Source organism: Nannobrachium achirus, assembly GCF_963921795.1.
Source record: "Nannobrachium achirus genome assembly, chromosome: 6".
Taxonomy (NCBI): domain Eukaryota; kingdom Metazoa; phylum Chordata; class Actinopteri; order Myctophiformes; family Myctophidae; genus Nannobrachium; species Nannobrachium achirus.
The window spans coordinates 38,074,369-38,093,294 of NC_137815.1; the positions used below are offsets into that span (position 1 = coordinate 38,074,369).

Below are 18,926 nucleotides of genomic sequence, written 5' to 3' on the forward strand. Positions count from 1 at the left end.
TATTCTTGTGGGATCGAAGTATGTTTTTTATTAATCCCGTGATTGGGATGGGACAGGAATGCAAAGTCAACTGGAGCGGACTGGAGCGGAAATCATGACAATGGACCAGTTTTTATATAAGAATCAAACAGCAGAAATAAACGCCACGACTCAGCTGGTCTTGCATGTCAAGGTACACACCCATTTCCTACTGAAGCCTGATTTTTTTCTTTCTCTCTGGCCCGGGATTGGGACTGGATGGGGACCACCAGTCGCTGATCTTTGCTGGCAAGCAACTGGAAGATGTCCACACAGTCCACACCCTCTCCGATTACAATGTTCCAGAAAGAATCCACCACAGAATGAGTTAAAAGAGTTTCTCTGCATTTAACATTTCTCAAGTGAAGTGACACCATTGATAATGTTAAAGCTAAAATACATTCCCCATTCCCCATTTTACAGTTGCTGGCAAGCAATGTAAGATGGCCACACCCTTTCAGACTAAAGTGTTCCGGTAAGAATTCATCCTCCACCTTGTCCTGCATCTGAGGGGAGGCATGCACAATTGCACATTGTGAACACTAACTGGCAAAACACAATGTTAATGAATCATTTTTTATTTATTTTTTCCCTGTTCCATTTTTTTAATAAGAAAGTAATGTCAATGTCTTTTTTAAACAGAATATCTATGAAACAACATAATGTCATTTGTTTTTGTTTTTAAATAACAGAACATCCACTTAACTAATCTGCTTTTCCCTCACATGAAGATCATCAAGCTGCAGAACCCGGCAGACTTGCATCCAGCTGCTACAACCCTGACTTTGAGAAACTAGCCTCCCCTTGAGAATCTAGCCTCCCCTTCTCAGTGCCAGCGGTCCCGCTAAGGTAGAGGACATGCATTTCTACTTTTCCAGTGCAGAGTATAATATAGTGTGTGTACAAGGCTGGCTTAATGCAAGGGCTTTAGGTGCTGCAGCACAGGGCACCAGGCTTGGTGGCATCAAATGACGGGGGGAAAGTTAGAAGCAAAGCACCACAAAGGTTTAATCTGGCACTGTCTGTGTATAGTGTTTATTTTCTGTTTGTCATGTGTACATTGAATGGGTATTACAGTAATATTTTCAGACTGGGTTTCTTGAAAAAAGCTATATAGGCCTATAGGTATGCAAAACTTGGGTTTGGTTAATAAGGCCATTTCAGAACTGATCCAATTGTTTGGGCCCATGCAGTCTACATAGTCTACTCTACAGTCAAGGTTTTGTGATTTCTCAGAGCAGAGATCGATATATTGTTATTTTTTTCCTTAATCCGTTGTTGAATGTCAAATGTAGGCTTATGGCACAGTTTCTTCTAACATTGGCTCCATCATTGTCTGTACTCTGGATAACCACTCTTTTTGGAGAACTCAGTTCCACCATCTGCTTGTTAGGTCTTTTTTGAGCCGCTCCTACATCTGACTGTCTGTCCCACATCTGTTTGTACGTATGACCAGGGTCACATTGGCCAAGCTTCACGGGACGCTTAATGAAATTAACTCATAAATAGCACCGCTCACTTCACACTGCGTGTGATTTTTATTTTGCCTATAGGAGGAGGGAGACATATCCTTCTCAAACATTCAGCAATATGTACACTAATCGGTTGTTGCGTTTATTTTTAGGGTGGGGTGGTGAAGGTAGATCTACCAATGACAGGAGCAAGTGGTTCAGCAGAGCATTTTAGTTTTACACCATGGACACATTGGCCCCAAAAGGACTTTGGATTTGCAACCGTAGTTACAGATTTGTATATGCTAAGAGAAACTGACTATTTTCTCTGTTATTGAATGTGATTTTTAATGTTTTATTGTCTCCGCCATGACGAAAGGCATGTCCTTGATACAGTAGACTATAGGTTTTACACCTTGTCCGTCTGTGATCAGCTAATCTCCAGCACTGTTTGCAGTGAAATTGTGCACACACTCCCTGGATGCAAGAGCTACCAAAGAGCGCCACCAGGAGGCAGATTTTTGCAAAACATATTTTTTGTCTGTACTCCTACAGATTTTGTCCAAACATCACTCATATCGGTACAGTATCTCTAAAACGAAACAGGTCTTTCATATTTCTTCACTGCTGTTTCACGTTACCATGGGCTCTTGATGAGAACGCCGTTCACGCCATGTAGCTTTCCATGTTTGTATCATAGAGGTATGGTTGATATTTACAGACGTTGAAGAACCTGTAATACGTATTTATTTTATTTATTTATTTTTGTATTTGGAAGTACTTTGAACACAGAAGCGTAGCCAGCGCTGTGCAACGCGGGCAGCTTGCCACCCAATTAAAGGAGTCGTTCAGACCAAAACACATATAGGGTTAAATCTGCCTTTTATCATACCCCTTCATACCTGCTTTAGTTGATTTATTTCATAGCTGCCCCTGTTGCTAGATTTCGTCTGCCCCTGTCGCTAGATTTCGCGGGCCCTCTCATAATTAACAGAGTAGTTAGTCTTTATTCTAGTGTGGTTATTTCTTTAGCTTCAAAGTTAGTATTCTTTTATTGGATTGTGTTTACACAACGTCCTGAGACAAACCAAACCGCTGTTTTGACCTGACAGGCACCCTTACCTGTCAAACGGCTTCTGGCCTGCACCAGAGCAGGGAGAGGAGAGCCTAGAAAGGGAGAGGAGGAGCAGAGGATCTTGTCTGTTTGACAGGTAAGGGTGCATGCCTGTGAGGTCAAAACAGCGGTTTGGTTGGTCTCAGGACGTTGTGTAAACACAATCCAATAAAAAAATACTAACTTTGAAGCTAAAGAAATAACCGCACTAGAATAAAGACTATGTACTCTGTTAGTTATGAGAGGGCCCGCGAAATCTAGCAACAGGGGCAGCTATGAAAAAAATGGACTAAAGCAGGTATGAAGGTGTATGATAAAAGGCAAATTTAACCCTATATGTGTTTTGGTCTGAACGACTCCTTTAAGCCCTTGCCCGCTAATCAGGATTTTTATTATAATCAGGATGATTAATTATTATTAGTGTGGTTGCCTATAGGGCAACCACCGCTCCAACTTTATGGAGGAATTTTAGCCAATGAGGGGCCAGCATCTCGGTGATGTCACCTTTATGCTGCTTCCTCATTGGCTAAAAGTTCCTCCCAGACGTCACCTTTATGCAGCTTCCTCATGCAATAAGTTCAGTAACCCTGTTGACGTGAATGGGAAAATGAAAAGAATTTCATCTTTCTAGTTATTATTTGGGGGCCCGCTTTAGCGAGCTAGTTGTCCCCAATTTGTATTTATTCTTCTTTATTCCGCCACTTCTTTTTGGCATCCTATACTTCCACATTCTTCGAGCTAGACATTTTGTTCAAAATTCAAGTTGTTCAGCCTTAAGCAGTTATTATTGCTTGTACTCTTCTCTTTACATATTTTGAGACCGAGGATGGTTGTCACACGTTTTACTCTGACGTGAATTGCTCATCAATAACACATCTGACTACCAGTCCCAGAAGAATGTAGACAACTAGCCCCACCTGATCGACCATGTGACACCATGTGGCATGGCTAGCTGCCACATGGCTAGCAAACAAATGACACATGGCCTAAAGATTTTGCTATTGACTTCCTCTTGCAAACAAGTGATTCGTTTTTAAATGTTTAATATCCTACACTTTTATTACAAAACCAACACAAAACATACATTTTACTCCGACCTCTAAAAAACAAAATATCTTCTCACATCACTTTGATGTCTTCAGCGCCCTCTTGTTTGGCTGTATTACGCAAAGCACTGTGACAACCAACCTGTGAAACAACCAGCCCCGGTCACCCCTACCTTTGGAGACTTGAAAAAACAGTTTCCCAGTGGATTCCTCTGGGAAATGAATTCTGTCTTATTAATATATTTATTTATATTACTGCTTGGGCTTGAGCTGAATCGAAAGTCTGTCTGAGGAGGGATGTGTACATTTCCTACTGTTCATAATATACGTTGTGCGTGTAAACTTAGTAATGTTATGGGTTGGGCGGCTGCATCCGCATTGGGTGGCTGCACAACAGAATAGTGAAGCTTTTGGTCATGCTTCGCTTCACATAACAATATACAATAGAAATAGTAAGATGGAATACATTTCCCAGTGGATTCCTCATCCCGACTCCCTGAATTTCCCATAATTGCACAATTCTAGTTATTGCCAGACCCATGAAATGGGTAGGCCTACATAAGCAAATGTCTGTCCGGGTTTTCTATATAAAGGGTATATATGATGATGACATGATGATGACATGCCTACAAAAGGTATGATGTCATAAATGATGATGACAGACAGGGGGTCTGGCACAACCAGGTTGACCTGGTCTAGTTATTATATTCAAATATTATTATTATTATTAGTGTGGTTGCCAGTAGTTCTATTCCGGCCATTAATTTAAGTAATAATGTGAGCAAGTACTGTGTTCGGTGTATGTGCATCCAATGGGAAACCCCTTGAAAAAACACAGGGTGACGTCACCAACAACAAGTGCAACCTGATATAAATAACAAGGCGCAAGTTGGCACCTCAACAGAGTGCCAACTTGCCCACCCACATACAGTATATACAGTACATACAGACAGCACCGAACAGCACCGATCATAGTACTTGCTCGCTCTGCTGGCGCACAAGTAGGCCATATATGGACACGAGTTCACAAGGAACAAGTTGGCACCTCGACAGAGTGCAGTCTAGTTATTATTACATGCACCAGCAGAGCGCGCAAGAACTGCATTCGGCGGCGTATGTATGTACTGTATGTCGGTGTCCTTCTTTGTTTAAGCCTGTAGCCCTATCAGGGACCAGCATTTCTGGCAACGTACTTTATTAGCAGTTTGCAAAACAGCACAGGAAAGTAAAGGATAATACAGTTCAATACAAGGGCTTTTTCTGAGCGGTGCTCCTGGAACACCACTCAAACATCTGGCTTTGTCCAGTCAAAAAACAATGGGAAAACACATTCAAAAATGTCCAGGCTTAAGTAAACTGATGAGCGGCTACATCAGGCCTACATCCTGACACAAACGCCTCAAAGTTTGTTGTTCAGTCAAGAACTGGGGCGAGAAACGTGTGCATTATTGGTCACTTACTCCCCTGCTGACTTTATTTTACCCTTACGCACATGTAAGCTGTGGGCATACAATGACATATTCAGAATACAACTGCACAAATCGTTTGCATTAGGCACCAGTTGGTGTTGTGTGACGTCAGACCAGAGCTCAGTCAGCCTTATATAAGATACAACACCGGGTCACACCCAGTGGACAATTTTTTACGTGTGTCAAAGACAATAGTTATTTACAGCCAGAATAGTTATTTACAGGCAAGTGTGAGAAAGATATCATGGACATACATGTGAAAGCTTATCTACTGGGGTCTGACGAGCACCCAAGGGAGATTCGGTGCTTTATTGTTGAGAAGGATAACGTCAGAAGTTGCGAAGACCTGAAGAGGAGAGTTATTCAGGTTTTCTCCAACTTGAAAGACCAGATTGTCTTCGCGATGTTCTACAGGGACAGAGACGGGGACTTGGTGTCCTTCTCTACAGACGACGAGCTGTGGATGGGACTTCACACTATGACGGACCAAACCTTTAGACTGTACCTCAAAGAGATGAGAAGTATCAAGTCTTGGACTTTCCAAGACTAATGCAGACATTTTAAGGCTGTGCACAGCTCTGTTATCTAGGAGGATGAGGTGAGCATTTAACCTTTCTCAACAATAAAGAATATTACAATCCTAAACATTTGTATAATATGATGTTGACTTTGAGGACATCCTAGAGAGACAGCAGATCTTGGTGAAAACCCTCACTGGCAAGAGCTGATCTGGGAAAGTGATGGGGAAGATGACCACACTCTCCCCAGCTAGAACGTCCAGAAGTAATCCACCCTCCACCTTGTCCTGCATCATCTGAGGGGATTCATATGATCTTTGTTGGACCTTTGAGAAAGGCCTCACTCGCAAGACCATCAACATCAAGTTTTCATTTTTTTTAAAGATCAGAATATCCACAGCAACAATATAATGTCGTTTTATTTTTATAACTGAATATCCACAACATAATTAATGTTTTTAGTTTTCTTTTTTTACGGAATATCCACAACACAACATGTCATGTTTTCTTTGGTATATCCACCACAACTCAACAGTCAACGTTTTATATTTATATTACTGAATATCCACTATAAAACATTGCCTGTTTTTCTTTTTCTTTTTTCTTTTTTTTTATAACAGATTTTCCATAACACCACGCTATAAATGTTTCTGCAATTCATTTTTATAACAGGAGAAAAATATCCACAACATAGCCTCTTGAAGATACTTGTATTACTTCAAAAATAATATAAGTAAAAATGGTGAGCTCAATGAGCATATCTCCGCCAGGCCAGATGGCCAAACCAGGGTTTTGTGAGTCATATTGTCACCATCAACAGATGGGTGAACCCAAACGTAGACTCAGAGATCGTGGGGAACCAGACAACGTGTCCGGTGAGTGAGTAGCAGCGGAGGTGAGACTAGCTCGCATGCAGGCATGCAAGCAAGGCAGGGATGTAGTTAGACAAGCAGGAAAGACAGAAGGTGGTCAGGGGAACAGGTATTGTAGGTGATCAATGGTTCTATGGTTCTATGAGAGGGTAAGGGTTACACTGGGAACAGACTAGACAGTAGGAATTAACTATCTGAAAAGACGTGTGATACTGCCACCGTAATAACAATTTGGACATGAGTGCAAGGAGAAAGGGTTGATATACCGAGAGGCACACAGACAGACGGGAGAGAAAAACACAAGGGACACATACTGGGTTGTAGACGTCATTTTGTTGTATTTGTGTGCCCCCTACGGCCAGAAGTGGCCGGCACCGGGGAGATCACTAGGTCCCGTCATGCATGTTGAGCTTATTTGTGTGAGTTTCAGATCAATACTATTTTTTAGTTTTGTTAGTTTCAGTCATTAGTGATTGATTGATGTCAACCTTCCTGGCTGCTTGGTGCTTAGAAACTGCGAACGCAAACACGACAGCGGCCTGTTTGTTTCAGACCCCTCTGAGACCAATGCTGAAATTGCATCTTTGACTTAGATCTGAATCTAATATCAATGACTACTGTGGGTGGAGTTTGCTTTGTCAAATCAGAGGTAAAATCAGAAATATGCACCCAAGCCGTACACTCTGCACTCACCTACTTAGACAAGGGGAAGAACAGATGTGTGCGGATGCTTTTTGTGGATTACAGCTCAGCCAGACTGGACACGAAGCTTAAAGATCTGGGCCTGCACCCGACCATGTGCAGCTGCATTTTGAACTTTCTAATGGGCCGTCGTCAGGTGGTGAGGATGGGTAACATTGCGTCGGACCCCCTAACCCTCAACACAGGAGGCCCACAGGGCTGTGTGCTGAGCCCTCTCCTCTACTCGCTGTACACATACGACTGTACAGCCACGCACAGCTCCAACATCATTATTAAATATGCTGACGATACGACAGTGATGGGCCGGATCAAGAATGATGATGAGACAGCCTACAGAGCCGAGGTTGGGACATTGATGCAGTGGTGCAAGGACAACAGCCTTGTGCTCAACGTCGGAAAAACAAAGGAGCGGATCGCGGACTTCAGGAGGACCGAGAGGGAGAACGCACCGATCCACATCAGCGGTGTTGCTGGGGATCCACATCTCCAGGGACCTGAAGTGGGCCAAACACACCACTCAAGTTGGGGAAAAGGCCCAACAGAGACTCTACTGCCTCCGTCGCCTGAAAAAGTTTAAAGTGGGCCCCGCATTCTCAGACCGTTCTATAACAGCACGATTGAGAGCATCCTGACCAGCGGCATCACTGCGTGGTTTGGGAACTGCACTGCTGCGGAACAACACTGCAGAGAGTGGTGAAAACAGCGTAGCGCATTGTGGGAGGGGAGCTTCCCCCCCTGCAGGGAATATATGAGAGACGCTGTGTGGCGAAGGCGAAGAGCATCATCAAGGATGTTCACACCCCAGCTACAGCCTGTTTGAAGCACTTCCGCACCCACGGCCGGGAAAACGGTACAGGAGTATCGGGAGCAGCACCACCAGACTTTTGAACAACAGTGATGAGACTGTTGAACAAGTCTGGTGACACTGCTCAGACTGAACTGTGTTGTAAAAGGACACATTTATTTTTTAATTTATTATGCACGTAGTCATATATTATTGCATTAATATGCAGATTGTCATTTATGCACTTTATGATCCCCTCTCTATGAGAACTTTGTATCTTTATCTTTTAACTGCATTTTCACCCACTTTACTTGTAATGTGATGTGACAATAAAGATTGAGTCTGATTCTGGTTCTGATTCTCTCACTCTGCCAATATACGAATCATTGAAGCTGCAGCCATGGCAGCATTAGATTCCTCTGTGGAAAGTGAGGTTAATTTGACTGTCCACTGACCTGTGAGTAATGCAACAGAAGTGCAAGGACTTGGATTTCAGATATAGGAGAATGTTTTTATTTTTAATTTTTTCAATGTTTGGACGCCGAGTCTTATTTGATACTGAGCTGGCCTTATTATTATTATAATTGTTATTATACTAGGCTATTACAACATTGTTTCTCATGTTTAAATAATTCCAGGCAAATGAAATACGGTCTATTGCTTCTGGCAGTCCATTTTGCTGGACCATTGTCACTGACTGTTGAATAATGTATGCACATTTAGAATGCCACGTAAGGCTTTCTTTAAATCATACTATTAGATTTTGTTGTTTTGTTTATGTTTTTGTTTGGTTTTATCCCACTCCTTGCATGTCAAGAATCGTTCTTTTGTTTTGTTTGATCCAGGTTGAACTAGGCCACTTGTTTTTTAGGTGACGGTTGATAGGTTACAAAGCCTGTCCGTTTATCCTCATCCCTCAGATGTCAATATGCGGTTGCCGTGTCAAACGTCCTCTCGCTCACTCTGAATGTCTGAATCGTCTCTTGGTCGCACACCACTCCTGCCACCTCACTCCGACAGCCGTAATCATCATCTAGATAAATACCAAACAAATGAATATCAACAGATCGTCTGTGAGCAAATCGGGAGGTTTAAGATTGGATCTTTGGATGGCTCACACTAGAGGATAATCTTGCCTGATAATCTGTCCCTATAACTCCTGAGTCCTTATATACTGTATATAGGCTACTGCATACAGTACCTCCCCTCACATGCAAAACAAGGTGGAGGGTGTATTCTTTGTGGACGTTATATTCAGATATACCACTTTTTAGACCACTGGTTTTCAATGTCACGTCCAGGGGACCACACGTGTCCAAATGGACCCTTATTTTGACCAATGTTTATACCCCAATTGGAATGATACCAGTTTCATTTCTTCCTATTTATCCATTATCCCCAACATAAATTCTCATCTAGGAGGTTTCCTGCTCTGGATAGGTCCTGAATGAAATCATTGATCCTTCCAAATGTGCTTTATTAATTCGATCGTTTCTACAGACATGACTTGTGGCGTATTTGTCTATTCTTTGGTCAAACAATTCATTTGACCACACCAGGCTGTGGTCCACCTCAGCTCGTAGGTGTGGTTGGATGGTGTTGAAGGCGCTGGAGAAGAACAAAGAACATGATTCTTACAGTGCCCCCAGTGTCCAGGTGGATATAGGCCCTATTTAGCAGGTAGATGATATCCTCTACTCCAATGTTCTCCAAGTACGCACAACTGTTTGTCAGAGCGACTGGCCTTAAGTCAATGATGGCCGAGGACATCCCTTCTTGGGTACTGGTACAAGGTCTCCAGTCTCAGGAAAGAGGGCCCGGAGTGGGGAAGCTACAGTAGATGCTCAGCGCACACTTTCATTACAGGGGTTGATGTCTGCATCACCCCACTGCCTTTGCACGTTGGTCGTGACGTCTCACTTGGTTGGTTGTGAGGATCATCGGTGAAGGGCCTACTGCTGCAGAGGAGCAATTGCTGTAGCTTTTTCCTTGTTTTAAATTTGTATTTCATTTAGAATCACCTTAATTCTAAGTTTACAGGTGTAAAACGGAGTTGAAATTCGTTTTTGTTGTTCTAAGAAATAGAAAGAAGGGGCGGGGTGCAGGGAGAGCAAGGGGGAAAGAATGACAAATAAAGACAAAGGTATCTATATATTTATAATTTATATTTTATATATTATTTACATGTAACAGATCGAGCACGAGCGCTCTGTATATCAATATCAGGTAGTTTTAATACATTTTTTGTTTTAGTGTTTAGTTTCTTCATGTCATGGGCGAGAGAAAAAAATGTCAGAAACAAGTTCGATCCCAGGAACTGTCAACTCAGAATATGAGTAGCACGGCTTGGGTACAAGTCGTGCGGTAAGTACTGGGAGCTGACGGTAGGTGTTGCGCTCCACCTCAGCAATCCATCTCCCAGGGGTCTAGCGAGTTGTGAAACGGATAGACTCCCGCACCCTTCTACCGACAATAAACCTCTCCGACATGCTTACTTTATAAGGTCTTCACCAACTGAGGCCAATGCTGTCTGTCTTTTACCCAATGCTGCATTTGGCCCAAGGTCCGGCCAAGCTCTTTCATTTCTTTCTCTACAAATTGTCTGTTGTCTCCATGTCTCTTTGGGCTTACCGCTTTTCTTTTTCCAGGTGGGTGCTTAAGATGTCTAGTTCTAATGTTCCTTTCCACGTGGGAGACCTGTGTTAGAATCTCAGACTTTACATTGGTGCCATGACCCAGAAAGAGGACAAGGCTATTATTCCCCAAACTGCTCCTATGTCTGGCTTTGTGTGTGTAAGCACGGATTTGTGCATGGGAGCATGGCTCTCAATTTATGGAAACTGTGTATGAGCACGGATCTCTGACTGACGTTGCGGACAGGACGGCAAATACAAGGAGATATGTACGTTTGTTGTGTTTGATACCATGCGCACAGGTGCGATCTTTTTAGGTACTAACCTCTACAATGCATGTCCACGTATGTGTGTATGTCCATGCAAAATCAACACCCCCTAAAATACTTATTACGTATCCGTATGTCCCTTTTCTGATTGGACAATATAACGATGAGACATCATGTGGTCTATCATCATCATCAGCACCACTGACCACTCACTTGATGTGAGGTGTGATTTTTGCTTTCCACCCAACACTAGGTGGCAAAATGGTTCCAGTAATATTGCTAGATATGCATACAACACACATATGGCTATTTTGCCCACTTTTCCATATGTATGTTGTCTCTTATCAATTATCACTATCATTATTTCTTTGTTATCTTAATATTTTGCCACTCAAATGGGTTACCTGACATTCCAACAGACCTGACGGACAGGAAAGCATCACAATATCTTTTACCAGTGATGAATTAGAATTTAGTTAGAACGCAGTCTATGCATTTCCTACCTGGCGCGTTCAAAAACTAGGGGGAAAATGTTGGTGTCATTATGCTCGTTACAAAGGATGAATAAAACAAAAAACAGAAAAAAGAAATATGGGGTTAATTAGACTGCATTTGATGGTTAATAACTTGCTATTAGAATATATTATAAGAATTACAATTTAAGCATTTAGCAGACGCTCTTAATCCAGTGCGATTTACAATAAGCAAGGTAATACATCAGTACATCATCATCAATACATCAAAAGGAAAGAAATAGGCAAATCTAAGAAAACATGTAGACCAAGCAACTATTCAGTAAAAACTTCATAACAAATTATAACATAATAACAATTTAAAATGCGATGTAAATTACATTATTGGTTATTGAGGGTAGGCAAGTGCTACGGTAAGTGCTATGGGCTAAGGTGGAGTCTAAATAGATGAGTCTTCAGACCACGGCGGAAGCTGCAATTCTAAGTGCAACTGGGAGTTTATTCCACAGTTTGGGGGCCAGGAGGGTGAAGAGTCTAGGGCTAGAGGATTGTTGTCCTGGGGTTTTTAGAGAAGGTTCTGTCTGCATCCCTGTGTTAGCTGACCTTAGTTCACAGGTGGGGTTGTAGGGTTCAATCAGGGTATGGAGGTGCCATACCTTTGGTGTCTTTGAAGGACAGCATCAGTGTTTTTGTTTTGTATTCGGTGCGGGCAGCAAGGGAGCCAATGGAGGGAGCGGAGAAGGGGGGAAACATGTGAACATTTTGGCTGGTTGAAGACCAATCGTGCTGCTTCAAGAATCAAAGTGATACCCATTTAAACCCAAGACTTCAACTGATATCTTTCACTAGTATATTTTTCACACCGGACCAACAAGCAACCTGGGCATGCAATGCCACATTCAGGATATGCCTGCGCAAATTGGCATTGTTAGTGTTATGTGTGATGTCAGATGCCAGCTCGGTCAGTCTTTATTATGTTCACTTACACAGTACTGATCATTAAAGCAAGAAATATTTAATAGCATATATCATGGACATAAACGTGAAAGCTTATCTCCTCGGGCCAGACGGCAAGAAAAGGGAAATTCGTCGTTTTATTGTCGAGAAAGATTATGTCAGATGCTGCGAGGAACTGAGGAGAAGAATTATTGGTGTTTTCTCCAACCTGAAAGACCAGATTATCTTTGCGATGTTCTACATTGACGCAGACGGTGACATGGTGTCCTTCTCTACCGATGATGAGCTATGGATGGCTATGCACTCAATGATGGACGGTACCTTTAGAGTGTACCTCAAAGAGATGAGGGGTATTAAGTCCTGGTCCTTTATAGATCAGTAAGACATGTTAAGGCTATGAACAGCCCATAATAATGGAATCTATGAGAGTTTCTCTATTTAGTCTGACTCAACAATACATTTTAATTAGAAAACCTACAATTCGAAACATATATCGACTTTGACGATAATATGGACTAAGTGATTCTCAACCTTTTTTGTTTCAAGGTCCCCCAGTTTGATATGCATTTGGCCAAGAACCCCCACGTGAAAATATTTTATCTCTGGGACCTTACGGTCCATTAGGTTCCATTTGTCCACTCAGAGTTATAGACCTTTAAGGGTCCATTTGGTTCCTAACTATCAATCAGTTAGCAGAGCACCACCGCCCAAAACCCCCTCAAGATGCCCTGGGGTCCCTGGACGCGACGTTGATAACCACTTATTTATAGAGAAGAGAGACAGCTGATCTTTGTGAAAACCCTCCCTAGCGTGCTCATCTTTGCTGGGAAGCAACTGGAAGATGGCCACACCCTCTCCGACTATATTGTCAGGACTAAATCCATTCTACATCTTGTACTGCATGCAGCTTAGAGTAGAGGCATGCAGACTAGAGTGATTTTCTTTTCAAGGACCCTTGTGAACATCTATAATCTCTGCATGGGACCCTCATCTCCACTGTAAAATCATCAGCACACACTCTGTGAGTTACAGGCACGTTAGCGTCCATTTGGAGTTGGGCCCTTAGCGGTCCCCGGACATGATGTTGAAAACCATTGGACTACGACAGTTATTCACAACCTTGTGGACCCCAATCTACCCCAATATCTGTGAAATATTTAGTGTTTATTTAACTCGGAGGGTGTACGCTCTCTGAGTTACAGAACCTGACCCCGACATTGAGAACCAGTGGTCTAAAAGATGGCCATACTTCTGACTATAACATGCACAGAAAATACACCCTCCACCTCGCCCTGGATGTTACAACCCTCACTGGAGCCCATCCCCTTTTCTTTAGAATAGTAGTAGGTCAGTAGGCCAGAGAGGCTTAGGCCTACTGTTGGTATCAGCCAGAGTATCCACAACAAAATCAATGTTAGTATTAGTTTGGTTGCTATAGGCAATTAGGCATCACAATATTGTTGTGGTTCTGAGATTTTTTTTTGCCAGCAAAGTGAACTTGCTTTTTTGTTAACCTTTGTACAGAAAAGTGAAGCTTTTGGTCATGCATCACTTGACATCACAATATATAACCGCTCCTAATTAACTCAGCACCGATCACTTCACACTGGGTGCAATTTTTTTTATTACTATTCTATTTTAAATAATAATAAAAATAGCAGAATATCCACAACACGTACATTTTGTTTTTATGTTGGCAAGCCTTCTACAGCCTTTCTATTTGTTGTCTGTCTGTCTGGTGTTAATATTGCAAACCACACTGGACCGATAACTGGAATTATCGCGCACACTTCGGCTCATGTAGAATCCCGCACTTTTTTTCCAGATTGAGACCTGACCTTAGCCTCAGAGGCCACCGCCACGAAACAACTCTTCTCGCTGGAGCTGACGGTTCCCTGGGATAAGAGGAGCTGGTGTCGGACGAAGGGGTGGAGGACCAGGTGTATGCCAGTGGAGGTGGGCAGACGGGGATTTACCAGTCACTCCTGAGGAAAGCCTATGGCACACTGGGCATAACAGCCAACCGAAGAAGAGCAGGCAACAACGTGGATGCAGCAGAAAAGGCCTCCAGATGGCTCTGGTCATTCGGGTCACCTGGAGGAGAGTGTCTGTTGCAAGACCCGAAACACCCAGTGACTCCAGGAAACAACACTGATGATGTGCATCAGCAAATGTATTGTTAACTTTACATAGATTCGATACTTTTTGAAGTATTTAACTTTTACTTTTTTAAATCAAAAGTCAATGGGACTTGGATGTCCAGTCTGTGCGGAGCCAATCTCGTCGCAAACCACTGGACCAATCAACACCAGAAATCTTGTGTTCACTGTCACTAGGCTCACATAGAATTCACCTACTTTTTACTTGAAGAAATATAAAACTTTTACTTTTATAAAACAGAACATTATTTCCAATTGGATCCAGTCATGTAGGCAAGTACATGCACACATGGTTGCTTGCAGGATTTTGTTTAATTTGATTTGACTGTGCCTTCCTATTCCTGTTTCTTCTACTGCAATCCTGCAATCAAGTGAGGGATGTGACAAAGAAAGTTGTCAGACTATCTGTGTTTCTCATTCTCAAAGTGGATCTAACATCTATTCTGGGGGTGCTGACCGCCATAAAAACACCAAAGAAGAAGAACGCTTTATCCAATCACCTCTCTTCTCTCGACCTCGACGCAGCAAAGACAGAGCAGCAAAGATCATAATTAATTTAAGAAGATATCCGATGACACAGCCACGCCCCCCAGGACGGTTGCCTCTGGTCAGATACTGCTCTGCCTCTGGTGGTTGCTAACCTCGCCCACCAGGCTTTAGGTGGTTGCCAATGCTGCCTCCCGCCCCGCCCCCAACCCATTCATTTCTCAGACCTACTTCTGGTCTCCTAAAGGGGCGGTGGCGACCACCACTCATCTACGTCACAGAAGTCAGGGGTTGATCTTGGGACGCAGTGCGTGCGCAGTGCACGGCTTCCGTTACCAACAGCACTAGAGAAAGAGAGCAGCTGGCTGGCTAGTACGCGCACCACTACACGGGCAGTATGGCGGACGGGGGCTGTGCGCTCGACTTGGAGGGCTTTGAGAAACAACTGCAGAGTTTGTTCATATCCTTTAAAAAGAGCTCGTCGTCGACCATCGACGCGCTGCAGGAGGACCGTGGTAAAACCTTCTGTTCGGACTTCAGCAAGGTAAGATAGAGAGAGAGAGAGAGAGCATGTATAACAATAACAACGAGAAAGACCCTAGCTAGCAAATTGCCCCTCCCCCAGCAGCTAACGTTAACCGTTAGTGTACTAAACCGTTTGCCCCCCCCCCCGTGCTTGTCAAATAAATAAAATGCGTACTTACTTCTTTCAACTTTTTCAGCTGAAAAGGTATTTTTCCATGGTTTGAGCGTACATCATCTTCTATTGAGCCACACGCTCGTGCGACGTCAACTATACTCATTTGGTCGTTTACTCTTTCACTGATGAGCTGTCCTGTGTATGTGTGGTGTTTTAGAACAACAATAACCAAATGAACGTTGAATATGTACCCGAACTGGTGTCAGTGGTGATTTTTTTTGTGTTTCGTGTTGTTAATTGACCATCTTTAGTTACTGTCCTAAATGTACTGTAATGAACCGCTAAAGCTAGCTGTTTGGTGTTTAGCTAGCTAGCCCAACATGAGCCTGGAATGGATCAGTTCAGTGGTTAGCTTAGCATTTTATTTGTATTTTGTACCACAAACAAACGTGACGTTTCTGGGCGGGTAGGGTTAAGGTTATTATATTAAAACGTTACATTAGATAAAAACAAATGTATAAAACGAGGCCTTACAAAAAAAAGCCGATAACTATTTGAAACTGTTGTTTGCAAATCACACAATACGAAAAAGCAATTTTCACCCACCACCACGCAAACCTAGTCGCTAGCAAGCAACTAAAATTGATTGAATACTTTATTAGCAGTTCGCATAGGAAAAGCACAGGACAGTACAGTTCTCAATGATACACGTCGGGTCTACTAATAGGATTTAAACCCAAGAAAGCACTTGGGCTTGTTTACATTTGAGGTCCTCACCGTCCTTTTGTACACAATTCATAGAGACGAACGATGCAAAAAAACTAAAACCAGTCAAATCATAAATACAAAATATTTACAGTGTCAGCATTTACTGCGTAGATGTATAATTTTATTAAAGGTACATTTTCAAACTATTTGGGATCTCGCCCAGTGACAAATATCCCATTTTATGAGATGGAAGCTGTTCTTAATAAAGCAGAGATGGGATTAACAGTAACGGGTTTTTACTGTAGCTGCCATGCTTATTCTATGTAACTGGAAGATGCATTATTATACCCGAATTTACAGAGTGGTTGAAACTTATGACAAACTGGTGCATTAGACTAGCAGTGGTTTTCAATCAGTGGTCTGAAGACCACCAGTGGTCTTAGAGAGGGTTCCGGGTGGTCCCCAGCTAAATGATGGACCAAATATGGATATTTTGGTTTCATTATATGCTCTCAAGAGTAAAATTATTGTTAAGCATCAGCATGACTTAATTTACAAGAAGTTTACACAATTACAGAATGTAGAAGAATTGTTATTTTTATCAACGTTTGCCTGTTGTCTCTCCTATGGTACCACATCAATACAGCATGCGAGAATTGTGGACTGTCTTAACCAAAGATAGCAAAATATAAAACGTTTTGGGTCTGAGAGTAGGGCTGTCACAATTATTACATAATCGTCTAATCGTGATTATTTGACATTATCGCAATTATTTTGTAATAGTCGTCATAATCGTGAATGTTGACAAATGTCTGAAATAGTGGAAATAGCAGATCTACAAGCTCACAACGCGTCGCATCGCAACGCGTCGCATCGCAACGCGTTGTGAGCTTGTAGATATCAAAGTTATTTTTTAAGTAGTAAGTTGTCAAATATGTCAGTAATTTCTTTGTATATTTAGGTTATGTGTCATATCTACCATGTACAACTTCAAAGCCTAAAAGCCAAACAGAAATGTAATTATCAATGACAAAAACACAATTAAATCGTTAATCGCCAATTATTTGAGTGACAATTAATCGTCATGTAAAATGTCATATCGTGACAGCCCTATCTGAGAGGCAAAAATCTCATCAAACTCAAATGCTGTAAAAATAACGGACCTTGTTATGAAATTAGTTGAATACTGCATTAGAGGGTGTGATTGCAAGAGTAAACGATAATCCAAAGGGGGCCGGCGGAATGTGGGAATTTCTTTTGGCTGATATTGGAGATCTGACATCATAGATGAGCTGGGGTTCTTGATGGACCAGAGTTAATGATAAGTGTGGGGTGCCAGGTTTGGGGGCTTGTGACAGCCTGTCAAGGGGGTCGTTTTCTGTGTTCCTGTTGTATTTTGTCATGTGTATTAGGTTTCATAGAGCAAATGACTAGTTCTTAGCTTAGTTTTAGTCTTTGCGTGCGCAAGACAAAAACGACTGGCCTCCTGCCGTGGTGTCGAGTGCAGTGACCAACAGAGTAACTTGTTTTGTTTTTTTGTCAGTGCTTTTGTTTTGTGGATGTTAATTAATCAAGATGAAACCTGTTCGCAGGCCTTGACATTAACTGGGTAGAGATTGTGTTCGGTGTGCCCGATCGGGCAAGTGCTCGTTTGATTGAGGACACAACATTTATAAACACTTGATATCTTTCTAAACTTCCTGAACTTGGCCTTCTGGTCTGTGGAATGTAAAATAAGAGCACTGTTTACCTAACAGGTTTAATGGTTTAATACCTATAATGTGCATTTTTCACTGTTGCTACTCTTACAAATATAAAATAATAACAAGCGTGAGTGAACCCATATTCATAGCTATGTAGGTGTTTGGAATAACAAAAAAATGGGTATGACAGCCCCAGAAAACGGTAATTAGAAATGTACAAATTTACCTATCATTTTAAAATGGACGATTTACCTGCAAGTAGGCATGACCTTTTGGACAAGGAGAACATGACCTGTTACTTGGCCGTCGGGCAAGTGTCTCTGAGACCTTGGTGTCAACCCCTGTGTTCCCTTACTCTAATAATCTTAACGATTAATTGTTTGATGTCTCTCTTCTCTTCACTCTAGCTGGTGGAGGAGTACACATGTCAGGAGCAGACTCCTCTGCCTCGACTCAAGATCCTTGAGATTGCTCTTTGCTACTTTGTTCGAGGCTCCCACTTATTTCGAGTAGGCTGTGATGATGTGCGCTCCATGCTCAGCAGTCTGGCCTTGTAAGTAACGCTGTTGGAGGTCTTTGTTAGGACTATTAATGGGAAACATAAATTCTGTTTCTTTCCCATATAGAGATTAATGGGATATCTGTTCATTTGTAGGAGTGTGTTTGAGCTATTGCTGTTCTTTGATGAGAAGGACTTCCATCAGGAGCCACTGAAACACTTCACTCTTGCGTTCCAGGTGAGGCTTCTATTTTCTGAACTTGCTTACATGTTTTTATCAAGGGCTTTGACAACAGCTGTCATTGTTTACCTTTAAATGCAACACCCCTGCTGCAGTATATCTTTTTTGTTACTTACCGTAAGTATAAGGGGTCCACCCTATGTGGTTACACCCCGCCATTCCGAAACACCGCTATTCCGAACGT

At 42.3% G+C, this 18,926-nt stretch overlaps 1 protein-coding gene across 1 annotated transcript in view; it reads left to right on the forward strand.

Moving 5' to 3' along the window:
- Window positions 1–15,348: 15,348 nt before the first annotated feature.
- LOC308287082 (uncharacterized protein) overlaps window positions 15,349–18,926 on the forward strand; it is a gene marked incomplete at both ends in the record, with an annotated part of 48,245 nt that continues 44,667 nt past the window's right edge. The window contains 3 exons of the mRNA XM_080728203.1: window positions 15,349–15,495; window positions 18,410–18,555; window positions 18,658–18,739. Coding sequence (XP_080584329.1) covers window positions 15,349–15,495; window positions 18,410–18,555; window positions 18,658–18,739 — 375 coding nt within the window. The remainder of the gene's footprint in view (window positions 15,496–18,409; window positions 18,556–18,657; window positions 18,740–18,926) is intronic.